The sequence below is a fragment of the Phocoena sinus genome, chromosome 15, assembly GCF_008692025.1.
Source record: "Phocoena sinus isolate mPhoSin1 chromosome 15, mPhoSin1.pri, whole genome shotgun sequence".
NCBI lineage: Eukaryota > Metazoa > Chordata > Mammalia > Artiodactyla > Phocoenidae > Phocoena > Phocoena sinus.
Genome location: NC_045777.1, coordinates 36,306,269 through 36,322,472, shown reverse-complemented (window position 1 = coordinate 36,322,472; position 16,204 = coordinate 36,306,269). Strand labels below are relative to the sequence as shown.

Sequence of the window (16,204 nt, the reverse complement as noted above, 5' to 3'; positions counted from 1 at the left end):
GCTCTGTTTGTTTTTGTTTTCCAATCTGGGGCTGGGGGCGGGAGCGGAGGTTATTCTGTACTCTAGGTCGCAAATGAGAGAAAGAGTCCAGAGACAAAGCAGGGGCCGCCTCTCTGCGGAAAGTCCCAGTTCCCGATACTGATCGCGCGCCCCCGGGGGTGCTGTGCCACGCAGCTGGCAGGACGCGGAGCCGGGGACCTGCGGCTCTGCTCTTCTCCGGTGACAAGACCAGATAAGGACTCTGGGAGGCCCCACCCCTGAGAAACACTGTGGGGACCCTCCCGATATTCCCTTTGAAATAAAAATAACATTAAATCCAAGATTCAAATAACACTAAATCTCGCATTCTAACACTAAAAAAACCCCACTAACGCTCGGGATTTTAACCCATGGCGGCTCCATGGTTACTTTTTAACTCAAAAGCAAATTTGTAGGTGCAGGCCTCTGCTGCCCCAGGTCTGTCTGCCAGAGGTGTCCCCGGCTCAGCAGCGCCGGCGGCACCTGCGCGTGCAGTCTAGGCCCAGCCCCCAGCCCCGCCCCAGGAGGTTCTTTGTGTTTCTAATTCTCCTCCCACACCTCCCCTTTTTTTTTCTTGTCAGCAAAACAGCAGGGTCTGTAGAGGTGGTTGTCCCCGCCTCGCCGCCCAGTCTCTGGAGTCACAACCCAAGTCAAACGGGCGTTCGAGAGCGTTCGAGCTTAGGGCGCTGAAGCCACCACGAGCAACGCGCCCCAACCCCTGTCACCCGGAGGTCAGGAGCCTGGGTACCACCGCCGCTACCGTTTCATCGCCGGTGACTTTGTGGGGAGGTGCACAGATGGGGAACGCCTCGGGCCGGCACTCAGGGCCAGCTGATGGATCGTCTCATTTCCTGACTTGATGGGCCGGAACCTGGGCTGGTCGGGCTGGCCGGGGGGAGCGGGGTGGTGTAGGGACCCAGCCAGCCGCACGGGTGCATAGGTGTGTGTGTGTGTGTGTGTGTGTGTGTGTGTGTGTGTGTGTGTGTGGTGTGATATGTATCTTAGAGAAAGACCCCCAATACCCTCCCTCCCCCAACGCGAAGTTATCCCTCCTCCGGTTTTCTGTTCTGGACACAAGCGCCTTGTCCCGGGTTGTGAGTGCAGTGGTGGTTGTCAGGCATCCGCCCGCACCGTGCTGGCAGCATCCTTTGACGCGGGAGGCTGAGGAGAGCAGGGCTTGGCCTCCAGTCCAGTCCCACGAAAGGGCTGTGGGTGGGGGAACAGGTCATGAAAGCCACAGTGTGGAGGGGGTGGGGAAGCCTCCATTCTGGGTCCATGTAAGGTCCGCCTCTCTGGGAAACTTGGAGGGAGACTGGGGACTGGCCTTGAGAGTCAGGAGGCAGTGAGGAATGTCGTAGAAAGGTGGGTGGGAAAATGCACATTGGAACGCTCGCTTCCGGGGCGGTTGGACACTCCAGCGAGCACAACAAAGCCGTGTGTGCCCCTGGGGAGGGCAAGGTTGCTGGTCCCTGTCTCAGCACCTCACCCTCAACTCAGGAAGGAGCTGGGAGGAAGGAGAGAAACCCAGGAGGGAGCCGGAGGCTGAGCTCAGATGAGAGGACAGCTGAACCAAAGAAGGGTCAGACACTGGGGTTCCTGTTTCTAGGCCGTAAGTGTGGGGTTTTCTTTTTCAGCTTCCAGGAATCCAGAATCTTCCTCCAGGTCTCTGGGAACTTGAACGCTGACTCTACTTGGAAGCATTCATCCTAGGCTGGGCCTTGGAGAGGCCTGAGAGGATCAGGCCTGTGATCTCAAGGAGTCCCCAGCTGGGTATGCACCTGGGCAAAGTAGCCCACCCACTCCCCAACTGCCTTCTGGGAAAGTGGCCACTCTCTAGGGAGCCAGGAAAGCATCACAAGGGTCAGGGCATCTAGACAGTGCACTGCGCAGAGACTGAAGTGTGGTCCATGGGCCAGTAGCATCACCCTCACCTGGCTACTGCAGAATCTCAGGCCCCACCCAGGCCTCCTGCATCAGAAGCTCCATTGAAAAAGGGGGTCTAGGGGGCTTATGAACATCTAAGCTGGAGAAGCCTAATTTATAGAACCTCAATTTAGCCACTGCCCACTTCAAGTTAGAATGCCCAGTTCTCAAACCTCTTCCCTTCTCTTCCTGCACTTGATTAAATCATTCAGTCTTGTTTCTTTAAATGAACTGCATATGTTGATTATCCCAAATTCTCACCTCAAATAAATCAACTGCTTAGTATCTCCACTGGGATATATAAAGATATTTCCAACTTAACAAGTCCATGATTGTTAATTTTATGCATCAATTTGGCTAGGCTATGGCGCCCAGATGTTTGGTCAAAACCAGGTTAGATGTTGCTGTGGAGGTATTTTTAAAATGTGATCAACTGGGCTTCCCTGGTGGCGCAGTGGTTGAGAGTCCGCCTGCCGATGCAGGGGACACGGGTTCGTGCCCCGGTCCGGGAAGATCCCACATGCTGCAGAGAGGCTGGGCCCGTGAGCCATGGCCGCTGAGCCTGTGTGTCCAGAGCCTGTGCTCCACAACGGAAGAGGCCACAAGAGCGCTGAGCCTGCATGTCCGGAGCCTGTGCTCCACAACGGAAGAGGCCACAACAGTGAGAGGCCCGCGTACCGCAAAAAGAAACAAACAAACAAATAAAATGTGATCAACTTTTAAATCAGTAGACTTTGAGTAAATAGGTTGCCCTTCATAATGTGAGTGATCCTCATCCAATCAGTTGAGGCCCTTAAGAGAAAAGACTGAGGTCCTCCAAGGAAGGAAGGAGTCAGCCTTCAGACTGCCTTCAGACTTGAGCAGCAAAATCAACTCTTTCTTGGATGTCCCACCTGCGAGCCTGCTCTGCAGAATGCAGACTTGCTAGCATCCATAATCACATGAGCCAGTTCCTTAAAATAAATTTCTCTCTACACACATTCTATTGGTTCTGTTTCTCTGGATAACCTTGATTAATACAATGTCCAAAACCAAACTTCTCATTTATCCCTTGCCTCCACCTCCCAAAACCCTGCTTCTTTTCAGCTGTTACAGTTAGCAGAAATTCCAGTTGTGCAGACCAAGAGCTTCTAAACCACCACTGACTTCTCCCATTCACTCATGCCCCACATCTAACTCATCAGAAAATCCTGCCATCTTTCCCTTTAAACCAGATCCATGATCTGACAACTTCTCATCATCCTTATTGCTCTCACCCTGGTTTTTGCTCCTCTTATCTAGTTAAAAAACTCCCTAGTTAGTCTTCTGTTTCTTCCTTGGTCCTCTTGTGGCCTTTTCTTCACATGCAGTCAAGAGTGATTCCACAGTGTAGTTAAAACCATGTTAGTCACTCCTTCCTCCAAACTCTACAGTGGTTTCCTCTTTCATTCAGATGAAAAAACCAAGCCTGGAAGTCTGTCTATGTTGTGGCGACTGTTACATCTTCTACACTCCCTTACCCCCTTCACTCTGCCAACATTCTGGACATGCTGCTGCCTCAGGCCCTTTGCTCTAGCTGATCCCTCTGCTGGGAGCTAATTAAGGATTACATTTGGCTGTGAAGAATGGAAAACCCAAAATAACAGTGACTTAAACAAGATAGCAGTATATTTTTCTCAAAGAAAAGTCCAGGAGCCATTGCTCCAGGGTTGGTAGGCTGTTTCATGGTCTCAGAGATTCAGACTTCTCCAACCTGCAAAGGTCTTCATTCTCAATGACTCCTCATAGTCCAACCAGTAAGGAGCAAAAGACACAGGAAGAAAATGGGTCAAAGTCAAAGGAGAGACAACTGTTGTCTTTTAAGAAGATGCACTAAAGCTTCCCCTGGGCTCCTGACATTCCATTGCCCAGGATGTAATCACGTGGTCCTACCTTGCTTCAAAGGAACCTGGGAAATGCAGTATTTATTCTGGGAAGTCATGCACTTTGCTCAAATTCATAAGTTCTATTTCTGAAGAAGATGGGCAGAAGGATATTAGAAAGAATGCCAACAGTCTCTATCTCAGCATCTATTACAAAGACAAAGATGTCCAGTGCGGCTTGGGCAGACTGAAAAAAGTGCAGAGTGGTAGTCTGGAGAGATCGGAAGATGTGGAAGATTATTTCTAAAGATGGTTGCCCCAAATTCCTCTCATTGTTGAACATTTATATCCCTCTGATCAAGAGGCAGGTCTATCTTCTTCTCCCTTGAGTCTGGGCTACCCTTGTGACTTGCTTTGATCAATAGAATGTGGTGAATGTGATGTTGTATGTTTTGGCTTAGGCTTTAAGAATACTGGCAACTTCCTCTGATGTCCTCTGGAGATTCAGCTCCCAGGAAAAGAAGAATTGAACTTGACCACTAAATGCTGAGAGACCATGGGGAGAGGGAGAGGCCCAGGTAGCCATCCTGGCCGAGGCACCAGACATGTGAGTAAAGCATATTAGACATTTCAGCCTCAGCTGGGTTCCCAACCAGACGCAGCCATACAAGTGACCCCAGCCAATACCAAATGGAGCAGAACTGGCCAGCTGTTCTGCTGAACATCATGAGGAATAGTACACTGTTGTTGCTTCAAGCATTGTTTTGGGATGGTTTGTTATGCAACCATAGATAAATGAACTAGCAGGGGCCAGATCATGGGAAGGTATATAGGCTCAGGAAAGAATTATGGCTTTTATTTTTAATGCAGAGGGAAGAATTAGAGGATTTTAAGCAGATGAGTTACACGATCTGATTTACACTTCAAGAGGCTCACTCTGCTCATGTGTGGAGAAAGGGCTGTAGGGGCTCAAGAGTGAACGGAAATGAAACCAGGAGGCTGTGACAGTTGTCAAAGTGAGGGATGACGGAGGCTAAAACCAGGGTGGTTTTCCCAGTAGTGTTGAGAAGTAGTTCCATTCCAGAAATAGCTTGGAGAAAGAGCCAATAATACTTATTGATTAGACCAAGGGGATGAAAAAAAGAGATAATCAAAAATTATTCTTAGAATTTTAACCTGAGCCCGGGAAGGTGGAAATATCATTAGTAACTGAAAAGTGGGTTTTCAGTTAAAAACAACAACAACAACAGGAATTCTGTTTTGAATGAGCTAACTTTGAAATGCCTATTATATACCCAATGGCAGGTTTATGTGGGGATCAATGAGGAGGAACTGCCGGACATATAAACTTGTGAGTCTGATTACTAGGGATCATTTTTGCTACTTCAAGAGAGGGCTGTGTTGCTTTGCCCCGCCCTTTTGTGCAGGGTCCTCCTTCTCATACAAATTCAAAATATTAGTGAACCCAAATAGTAGTCTTTCACACTGAAAAGTAAGTTTAGAAAAGCACACTGTCTTTGAGACAGTCTCGTGGCTTCCTTGGCACCTGGCATGCACATGCCGCGGACCTGGGATGATTAATGGACGAGACCGTTCGTGACCCACTTATGGGCTATTGCTTCCATTATAAACCCTTTGAAATCTGGAAGGCTGGCTGGATGCCATTCCAACTGGACACACTGTCATCTTTTGTATTTATTTTTAAATCATAAGATGAAACAAAACAAAACAAAAAATACCCCTCACGACCCACCCACTCATATCTCTAGAGATTTGTTGCTACTAAAATATAGTGCATATGATAACATCTGTGTACCTGTCATATTTTTTGTCCTATTTGTTAAAACATTCGAGATTAGATCCAGTGCTGATTAGTTCTCACCACTTTTGGTGATCAACGTTGATCATTTAAGAATAACATATTGCAGGCTATTCATGACTTTCATTGTTATTGTTGTTTACATTTCTCAACAGTCACCTCCATATCAGAATACAGGCAGTGAAAGAGAAAAGTCAAAGCAAAACCTTCTTAATATTTTTTCTTGATTGACTAATCCATTAAGCAAAGGTCAAGACTCATCTTTTGCATGACATTGAGGACTTTGCTGCCTCATAGTAAAGTTAAGACACATACATGGACATCTGGCACACTCTGGCAACTGGAAGTACCATTTCTTTATTTTTTAAAATCAAAACAATTCTAATCTGAATGTCCTCCCCCAATCCCATAAACTTTCCAAGGTTGAGGGGAAGTCCAGTGCAGCAGATACTCTTGGTGCCCATTTATTTCCCTGTGGCCCCTGGCAGCTTAAGGACATGGTGGTGTTCGTGCCTCCTGCCTCAAGAACCCGTGGCTTTTTCCTGAGGGCTCTCTCTGGCCCCTGGAACTTGCTCAGCCCACAGGGGTCAGGCTGGAAGTGTGAGGAGTTACTACCCTCAAGAACAACTTTCACCTAACAAGATGAGAAAGTTAGAGGATGAATAGCTGTGTCTTCACCCCTGGTGGGACAATCCTGAGGGAGTGCTACACTCTCTCCGTCACAGAGTCCCCAGCGGGATGGAGCCCCAGTTGTCCACAGCAGTAACAGTGACCATTATTATACCGCTAGTGTTCTATCCACCCCCACTCCAATCTCTTATTATGTTTCCTGAGATGACCTCCAAAATAGAATACTTGTACCCAAATTCTTGTCTGAGGGCCTGCTTTTTGGAGACCACAAGTTGAGACATCCAGCATCACCTAATTGCCTTCTTCCCCTTCTTTTGGACAAGACAATGACACTGGGAAGCCCTGAGGAGTGGGGAAGGCACCCACTCCTCAGTCCCAGAGGGCACTGCTGCCATTGTTCCTTGTCCCAGCCAACATGGACTGGGCTACATGTCCAAGGCAGCCATCTTTCTTGTTATCTCCCTTTCTTCTATAAAGGCTGGCAAAGCAGTCAGGTAGCCTTCCCATCTGAGGTTCTGCCACTGCCCAGACCCTGGGTTTCAAAAAGCCTATTCTTTGGGCGCTCCAAGGGCCCTTTATTGCTTCTCTTCTCCAAAAGCTAGAGAGCTGTGTTTTCACCACTCTGCTCCTCAACTCTGGAGTACTTCAATCCCCTTCCCTCTTGTTTACTCAGCTCCAGTGGGCTAGATCAAGGGCTGGCAAATTTTCTCTGTAAAGGAGAAGATGGTAACTATTGTAGACTTTGTGGGCTATGCAGTCTCTGTTTAACCCTGCTGTTGTATGTAGCATGAGAGCAGCCATAGGTCATACATAAGTTGACAAGTGTGGCTGTGTTCCAATACAACTTTATTTATGAACCCAGAAATTTTCATTTCATATAATTTTTGCAAGTCAAAAATAGTTTTCTTTAATTTTTTCCCCCAACCACTTAGAAATGTAAAAGCATTCTTAGCTCATAGATCATCCAAAATAAGGTAGCAGACTGGATTTGGCCAGTGGGGCATAGTTTGCTGACTTGTAGGCTAGTCTTTCAAAGAAAAATCCTGTTTAGATTTTTTTATGCAGCTAAGCTCCTTTTTGATTGGTATTATTTGAATCTAATTAAGGTTAGGAATGCATTGGATTTATTGGATTTATCAAGTTTTGATGTATTATCAACAAATAAACTCTTCTAGGTCAGGGAAATATCCTTTGCATTTTCCCCAGAGCACTCCTTGTGGTTGTATACATAAATTAATTTACAATAGCACCAGAGCAGAGAGCTTATTATTTGTTCTTTATTGTGCTATACACTGTGCTATGGGACTCACTCAATCATTTTCTCATTTGAAGAAAAGATGATAAAACCCACACTAATAGGTTGCCATGACAATTAAATGACATTGTGTCTGTGGCAACACTTTGTTAATTGTAATTGTAAAATGTCAGGTGGTATTGTGATCATGCTTTTCAGGTATAAGATATGATGATCTCTGTTTCAGGGTGGTGATTCTGTAGGCAAGAGGAATTTAGAAGCTGGAGAATAAATGTATTTTATTCCTTAATCTCCCATTATGTGGCTTTATGACCTTGGATTCAATAATTTCTCCATCTGTGCAACGGTGATAATGTTCTTGATTTGCCTGTAACATGGCGATTAAATGAGAAAGATTGTTAAATGCTATAAACATGTAAGATTTAAAGTTACCGTTTGGTCTCAGACCCCTTTAAATTTTTAAGAAACTCAAAGGATTTTTATTTATGTGAATTAAATGTCAATAGTACTGGGCTTCCCTGGTGGCGCAGTGGTTGAGAGTCCGCCTGCCGATGCAGGGGACACAGGTTCATGCCCCGGTCTGGGAAGATCCCACATGCTGTGGAGCCTGCACGTCCGGAGCCTGTGCTCCGCAACGGGAGAGGCCACAACAGTGAGAGGCCCGCGTAACGCAAAAAAAAAAAAAAAAAAAAAAAAAAAACAGTCAATATTACTATGTTAGAAAGGGAAACATAGAAAAGTCAAAATAATAAGCCCATCATATGTTAAGATATAAATAATGTATTATTAAAATAGCATATTTCAATAAAAACAACTATGTTTTCTAAATACTGGTGGGAAGGGTGACATTGTTTTACGTTGTTGCAAATCTCTTTAATGTCGGGCTTCACAGAAGTTATCTGAGTTCTTGTGTCTTTTTCTTCACTTAGTCTGTTGTGATTTGCTGTTTTCATTGAAGTATATGAAGAAAATTTTGTTTCCCACAGAGATGGGTTTGATACAACATGACCTGGCAGACCCTCTGAAGGGCTCTTGGGGACACACTGGTCCACAAAGAGGTCCTTGATGCACACTTTAAGAACTAGTTCTAGAGACTATTCCCATCATTGCAGAAGGTTCCCACAGGAACCACTATCCTGGCCTTCAAGATTGGGATTACCTCGAGTTTCATATACATGGAATCACAATGGAAGCACTTTTGTGCATTCCACCGTGCATCAGATATGCCAGATTTTATTGATCCATTCTCATATTGGTGCACATTTGAATTGTTTCTAGTTTTTTACTGTTATGAGTGAAGAACATATTTTTTGGTGAACACATGCACTCATTTCTCTTGGAGCGGAATTGCTGAAACATAAGATGAGCCGATGGATGTTTAGCTTAATAGATTTCCAAGCCACAGAAAATATTTTTATTTGTTGAATTTCATTTCAGTATATATAATTTAACATAAATTATTTCATAATTTTCCTATTAATATATATCTTTCTTTTAAAATGTTGCTTTAAAAATCTATGTAATTTCCCAATACTATACAATTCCATTGCTAGACTATTAAATAAAAAGAAAAAACTGTTTCATTTTATGTGATTGGACAAGGTTATGTAGTAACGTAATTCCCCATTTACCTATTTACCTGAATGTCTTCCATTTTTCTGGAAACTTAAGGATTCATAACTCAGACAAAATATCTAAAAACAACTAATGAATATTAGTAGCTAGGGTTGTTCACATGATATAATTTTATTGACTGAGGAGTCCAAACGAAGGAAAAAAAAGTTTAAAAGCAAACAACAAAAAATAAGAAAAGAAGGAGGGGGAAGTAAAAGAAGAAGAAAGAGGTGTATGTCAAATGACAAGGCTGAAAGCATCAGCAGTCCAAGTTAGAAGAAGTGAACAACAGACCCTCAGAAGGTTCCAAAAGGAAATAGATCCAGACACAATGAGACGCAAGAGACACCAAACATGGCAGCTTAGTAGTTGGCATGGTTCAGTGGAAGAGAAAACTATGTCCCACTCACATCAGTGATTCCAGTGGCTTTATTTATGCACAGTTTCTGGAATTCTGAGATGACACTTTTATCATCTTCATATTCCCAAGACTTGGATGTATTAACTATTGCCGCATAACAGACCAACCCCAAATAACATCTGTTTACTGTTTCTCATGAGTTTGTAGGCTGGCTGGGTGGTTCTACTGGTTTGGGAAAAGCTTGGCTGGTCTTAGATGCAAGCTCACGCATCAGCTGTCAGCTAGTACGGTGGACAAGATGACTCAACTCTCTGTGAGTCTCCCCCACCACCAGCAGGCCAGCCTGCACTCGTTCTCATGGCAGTGGCAGAGATCCAAGGGAAGAAACAAAAATGCACCTCTGCTTTGACAAGTTTGCTGCCATCCCAGTGGTGGAAGCAAATTACATGACCAAGCCCAAAGTTAGTGCAGCAGGGTGTTACCAAAGGGCAGGGATAGAGGAAGGCATGACAAATTGGAGCCATTAATGCAACCCATCTGTCATACTGGCATGGCCTAAAACTATAATTACAGATAACTAAAAAAATAATATATTACTAGTTAAAAACTATTGGATTGGCCAAAAATATCATTCAGAGTTTTCTGCAACATCTTATGGAAAACCTGAACGAACTTTTTGGCCAATCCAATATTTGAACATATAGAGGACTACAGTGGGCTCCTAATAAATATTTGACCAATGAATAAAGTTAGTTCAATGCTGAGAATGTGTTCACTACAACCATTCGTGTGTCAGTCAAGGTATATAAGAATTCACAATTTAGTCTTATAGTCTATAGGGTTCAACATGCTGCATTATGAGCACCACTCTAACACAAACACCAAGTTTTTTCTACAGAGAAGAAAAAGATAAAGTTTAAAAGCTGTGTGTGAGAAAATTAAGCATATATATTGCTTGAAAAGGGTAAACAATAAGTATTTTGAGCGACAAGTATAACATTTCCGCATTCAAGTTATATAAGTTTAGAAACAATCAAGGGTCAAATTCTTTTATCTCTCTTGTTATGTTTTAAATACATTCGACTCACCTAAAGCTATTGGGTCATGGTGTGAGTGATTAGGTATACAATATTAAACTGGCCTCCTTTGGAAAAGTTTTCCAAATTTTATCTTGGTGGAGACTTTAAGGGGGTCTCAAAAATGTCCAGGATGAAGTAGCTTGGGGACTTGCCCCAAATTTCCAAGGAAGTATGATGAGGACAGGAGAGGAAGAGGCATTGCTTCATTAATCGAGTAAAGCACTGCCACCTATTTTTTCTTTTAATGTAAAAGCAATGATACTGCTATTTTTAATCATCTCCCTGCTCCCTTCCTAATATTTTTGCATTATTCTAACCTATGGAGCAGAACGCTTTTCATGATATATTATTAAAGAAGATGGCTCATAAAAATTCATCCCAGAGGCACTACCCAGGATTTATTATGACATTAAAGTTGTGCTTGGGATTCTGTGAAATGCCAAGCATCAAGGAAAAGTTGTAGAGAAGAGTGGTCTTCTGCTAAACTTTCACATGTGATGATAAAGAGAAGCTACTGAGGGCTTGGAATGAGGCATCTCTAAGACAACCTCAGCACTGAAATAATGCAGGGTGTTCCCTCTTCACTCTCCATAATCACACTTAGTGTTGATGGAGCCACATTGCCTGTTAACTATGGTAAGAGTCCTACTGCTTTGAAAGGATGCTAACAATATGAACTGAAGAAAATTTTTTTCTTGAAATTGGGAAGGAAACTTACTTTAGCCTTTCATTGAAGGACATTGCACAAGGGGCCAAACAGATAGTTACAAACCCTTCATTCATAGAAAACAACTTAAATGGTCATTGGGTAGTTACTGACTACCTGTTCTTTGCAAAGCAAATAAACAAAGCCTGAAAAGAAATTAGTCTGGGCTGGTGGAAAAGTCTATGCTTAAACAACTTTTAAAGTGTAAATGGATACATTCAGAAGGGCAGATGATTTCTTGCTTGGGGGAATTAGGGAAGTTTTGGAGGTGGCATTTTGGGAGGTTGCTTTTAAGAATTGATAGAACATCATCATGTGACATGGCTGGGAAAGATGTGTGCTACGTGTGTGAACAGAGAATAGCGATAATCCAGACTGGCTAAGTGAGGGTGCAGTCTGGGGCCCAAGATGAATGCTGATATCAGTAATCTCGACATTATTCTTTAGGTAGTGGATTGGAACTCAGGCTTTACCAGCCAGATAGTAATATGATCAGAGCTGCTGTTTGGGAAAATTAACCTAGGTGTAGAAGAGATTTGAGGGGCAAAGAAATTCAATTTTGGGTGTTGAAGAATGAGAAAAGTTGTAAGGGAGAAGGCAACTTCCAAGACAGGGTAGAATTCATGGGTTTTATAAACAGATTGAGTGTGGAAGCACACAAGGTTTAGCGCCTGTTATGGACTGTTAAACAGGGAGGACAGATGGAGGGAGGGTCTCTTTTTTTGATTAATTACATACAATGTGCATGTGGGCCACTTGTTTAACCGAAAAGCTAAGAGGAAGAACCAGAGCTTAGGAAAAGTAAGAATTATGTTCAGAGAAGTAGAAATTGAAGGCATGTGACTGAATGAAACAGCTAAGGAAAATACACATAAAGAACATTCTTTGAACTGATGGTTAAAAATAGATTTCTTTCTGCTTTTGAAATGATCTCCAGGAAGCTCACTGCTAAATTTCAAACCCAATCGTGTAAGTGTCCTTTAGTTTAGGTTTTCTGATATAAGGTTTCTCTTGTGCTCTATCTTTAAAACTAAGTCCCCCCCCACCCCCATTAAGACTTGGGATTTGAGTAGCTTGCATAGTATTTTTTGAAATACTATATATTTCATGGATTCCAAGCTTCACATATTTTCTACATTTTAACATCCCTGAAATTGAAATGTGTCTTATAATCACTGGATGGTGTGTCATAGTTTAACTGGCAGCATGCTTTCATTCTTTGTGGAATATAAAATAGTAATGGGCATGTTCTAATCAATGATGTCTTGGATTTGATGAAATATGGTACTTCCCGATGGGTTTCCCTATCTTGTCAATCTGCTTTCTTTTCCATGAAGCCTTTTATCCCCCCAAAAGGGGAAGACCAATCTACTTAGGGAAGAAGTCCAGTCCAGTATGAGCATTCCAATCAATCATCCATGAGCGGCTGAATATCCTTTCAGGGCTGATAGGAGGGAGAAAGGTAAGAATTGAGTCAAGTGCCTTGATCCCCAGATTGGGACAAAAAGTCCTGGAGGTGGGAGAAGGAAGATGTAGTAGAACCTCTATAGGCTTGCTTCTTGCTTCTTGTGGCATAGCTCTAGAAAATTACAAGCCTCCTGGAGAAACCCCTGTGGTATTGGAACAGCACGGCGTTAGAAGCTGACAAATGGCCAAAGGAGGTATTTAAATGGATGAACCTGAGCTAGCACCTCTGGTTCCCACTCCCAACAAAATCCAGAAGTTTCTGTGTATCCCAGAAGAATGTTGGAAAAAATGAGCCTAGGGTGAAAACTCCTCTGAGCAGAAACCTTGAGACACTGAGATGGAAGGGCCCACCTTGCAGGCAGTTAGGACCACCCCACAGAGGAGACCAGATGCTCCTCCCCACTGCCAGGAGGACACACAGGCTTCTCTTCACACCAAGAGGCCACCTGGGGAAAGAAGCAGGGAGACTTCCTTAAGGGGAAGGGAACTCTAACTGGGGGTTTGACTTTGAAGTAATTTAATATGCTTCTGAAATAGGTATGTTTTTTATTTTTAAGTTGGAAGAGGCTGAGTAACTGTAATTGGCAGGATTTTTTTTTCCTTCATAATAAGTGAGAATGCAGGATTTGAGTGCAATATGAATTTACAATTGAAAATAAACACATCTTTTTGTTGTACATTTGAGCTGTGTGTACATTTTCATCCTATTACAATGGATCCTTTCAGGGAGTAAGATATCTCAAATACTGAAAGTAATCTGGGTTAAACAAAAAAAAACTGGCTCTGGATTTAAGCTGGACCTCAGAAATACTTATGGCAGTGTAGGAGGATGAAAAGCCAGAGAAGAAATAATCAGAAAAATGGGAAAAGTAAGAGTTTGCTCCTACTTTTTTCTGCTTCTCTCTCAGAAGAAGAGCAAAGAGCAGGGGAGTGATGGATTCAGTCAAGTGCTACAGAATGGTGAGCACTGGGAAGAAGCTATTTGATTTGATGAGGGAGCCATTTGGAATCTCTGAAAACTGGCCATCCAAATGTGGTACCATTTTAATAGCCATCATTTTTCATGGGATGTTAGTGTTGAAAGATACATAGTCTAACTCCACTGTCTTACAGATAAGGAAATTTGGAACCAGAGAATTTCAGAAGCCAGTTCAAAGGATAAATATGAGAAAAAGAAAAAAAAAAAAAACAAGTACTTTACATTGGGAGTCAACTAGAATCAGCCTGTTTTGTGTCAGGAGCAAAATGTGTTGGGTCATGCATAAGCCCCCTTCAATGAAGAGATCTTTTATGAAACAGGAAAAGTACACTGGAAAGCATCTTTGGGAGCAAATACTCTGACGGGTGTTAGATGTGTTTTCATTTTTTATTAGAGAAGTTGGAAGTTTAATTTCAATATTGATGGTAACATAATTTTCTCTGCTTTATTCAGAGGAACACACAGAATCAATCTGTACAAGCATATACAACAATTCAGTTGGTGGTTTGTGCCCTAAAATCAGTAATCTGATTTGCTCTAGATTACAGTTTCCATGCACTCCTCTGGGCTTTGGGGCATGGCTCCATTCCCAGGGGGGACTTCTTCATGCAGTCTCTGCAACACAACTACAGCAGGCTTAAAGACCATGCAGATTAACACTGTAGCAAATTGTTTTGATATTTAACAGACATAAAAAGGTTATTTCCTGATATGAAATTCTGAAAATCTGCATAAATATTTTTGTGTAAAATTAAATTAGTTATGTATTTTTTTTGAAACTAGAACTTGAAGTATCAAGAATGCCCACATAATTCATATACACATATATATAGACTTCTTCATTATGCTAAAAGTCTTGAGAGTCAAATTATATTCTGTGCCATACATTTTCTTAACCAGTATTTACTTGCATTAGGTTAACTGTGTACGGATTAGTCGTAATTGGTGCTTGTGTATCATGCAAACATAGTTCTAGTATTCCTGTTTACTAATCTTGTCATGTGGCAATACTTAGATGATTTTGCTCTCTGACAGTGAGAATTAGGAGTATAAATACTTTATACATGGTCACATTTACAAACGTTTGCCAATAACCACAATCTTTATGGTGTAAGAGTGAGCTGTAATAATCTGGAATTGGCAGAAGCAATTCCTAGAAAGCAGTGTCAGATGTCAACTTTCTTAAAAGTGCCTGACAGAGTTCTCCTTTTGAGCACTGATGGGTTTTGGCACAGGGACACTGTTCTTTTTTTTTTTTTTTTCTATTGTTCTAATAATTTCCACAACTGTTACAGGAAGTTAGCTTCTTATGGCATGGTGGAGACTTGGCACTTACTGATGAGGTAACTTAGATATAGAAAAATTCCCCCAGATTATTTGTCTAGCAGATCACCACTTCCGCTGATAAATTTGTAGACAGAGTTTTTTTTCCCCCTAGTGCATGCGCTTACTATCACATGGCTAATACACTATTTTTGCTGTTGCTCAAACATGTCCTAATGCATCACAAAGCAGAGTAGTTAACACCAAGCTCATTTATCTGTGATGGTACTTTATAGCAAACATGTTTAAGTGGTATGATCAATGGGTAAACTCTGCCTTATTGGAATCGTAATTTTGGGGGATTTGTAGCTACTTTTAGTTGGCCAAGGAAATTCAGTATTCAAAACATTTAAGAGAAGTACGTAAGTCTCTGTGGTTTCAGGTGACATCTTGTCTATACATAAAGGAAACGCAAAAGACATCAGCTTTCTTCCACAGAATTTGTGTTCAGAACTTTGGGAGTGCTCTTTTGATGCAGTGGTTCTGTGGTTTCAGTTTGCGTCCTGGAGTTTCACACAACTGTTGCTGGTCTGCGGTCCATCTCGGCTTCCAATTTCACCATCTGCTGCATCTCCTTCGCCTGTAACATCAGAAACGTGACCTTACATGTTGAAATCCTCTCCTGAAGCCATAGAGCAAACCCAACCTCTCTTCTCCTGTAAATTTGATGCTTGTCACTATGTCCTGGCTACTTAAAGTGTGGTCCATGGACCAGCATCATCAGCATCACCTGGGATCTTGTGAGAAATACGGTATCTTGGACTCCACCCCAGACCTACTGACCCAGAATCTGCATTTTAATAAGATCGCCAGGAAATTTTTATGCACGTTAAAGTCTGAGAAGGACTGGTCCACACAGTACCAGGAAAACAACTTGAGAAGAGGCTACGCCTGTTACTAATAGATTATGTCGTGTCTAACTGTTTGATTTAGTTTCTACAGATTGACATGCCTTGACTGTGTGAAGATAATTTGATCACTTTTAGAATAAGCATTGCTTATGAACGATTTATTCCCCAAATAGCCTGAAATTTAATTTAAAGTAGTTGCCTAAGAATTTCACTGATGGAGAAGTTCAGGTGGGAGCATATCACATTGATTTGGTTGGAGTATGCTGCAAACAGAACGTTACAGGAATATGTAGGGTTCCTGGAATGCTATTGTCCAAAAACTATCCTCATAGGCTCTC

General features: G+C 42.5%; 1 protein-coding gene across 1 annotated transcript in view; it reads right to left on the bottom strand.

Annotated features, from left to right (window-relative positions):
- Positions 1-14,065: 14,065 nt before the first annotated feature.
- The window catches only part of PLCB4 (phospholipase C beta 4), a 273,741-nt gene continuing 271,602 nt past the window's right edge, over positions 14,066-16,204 (bottom strand). Inside the window, exon 38 of the mRNA XM_032607078.1 lies at positions 14,066-15,595. Within this exon, the coding sequence (XP_032462969.1) occupies positions 15,507-15,595 (89 nt within the window). The 3' untranslated portion in view covers positions 14,066-15,506. The remainder of the gene's footprint in view (positions 15,596-16,204) is intronic.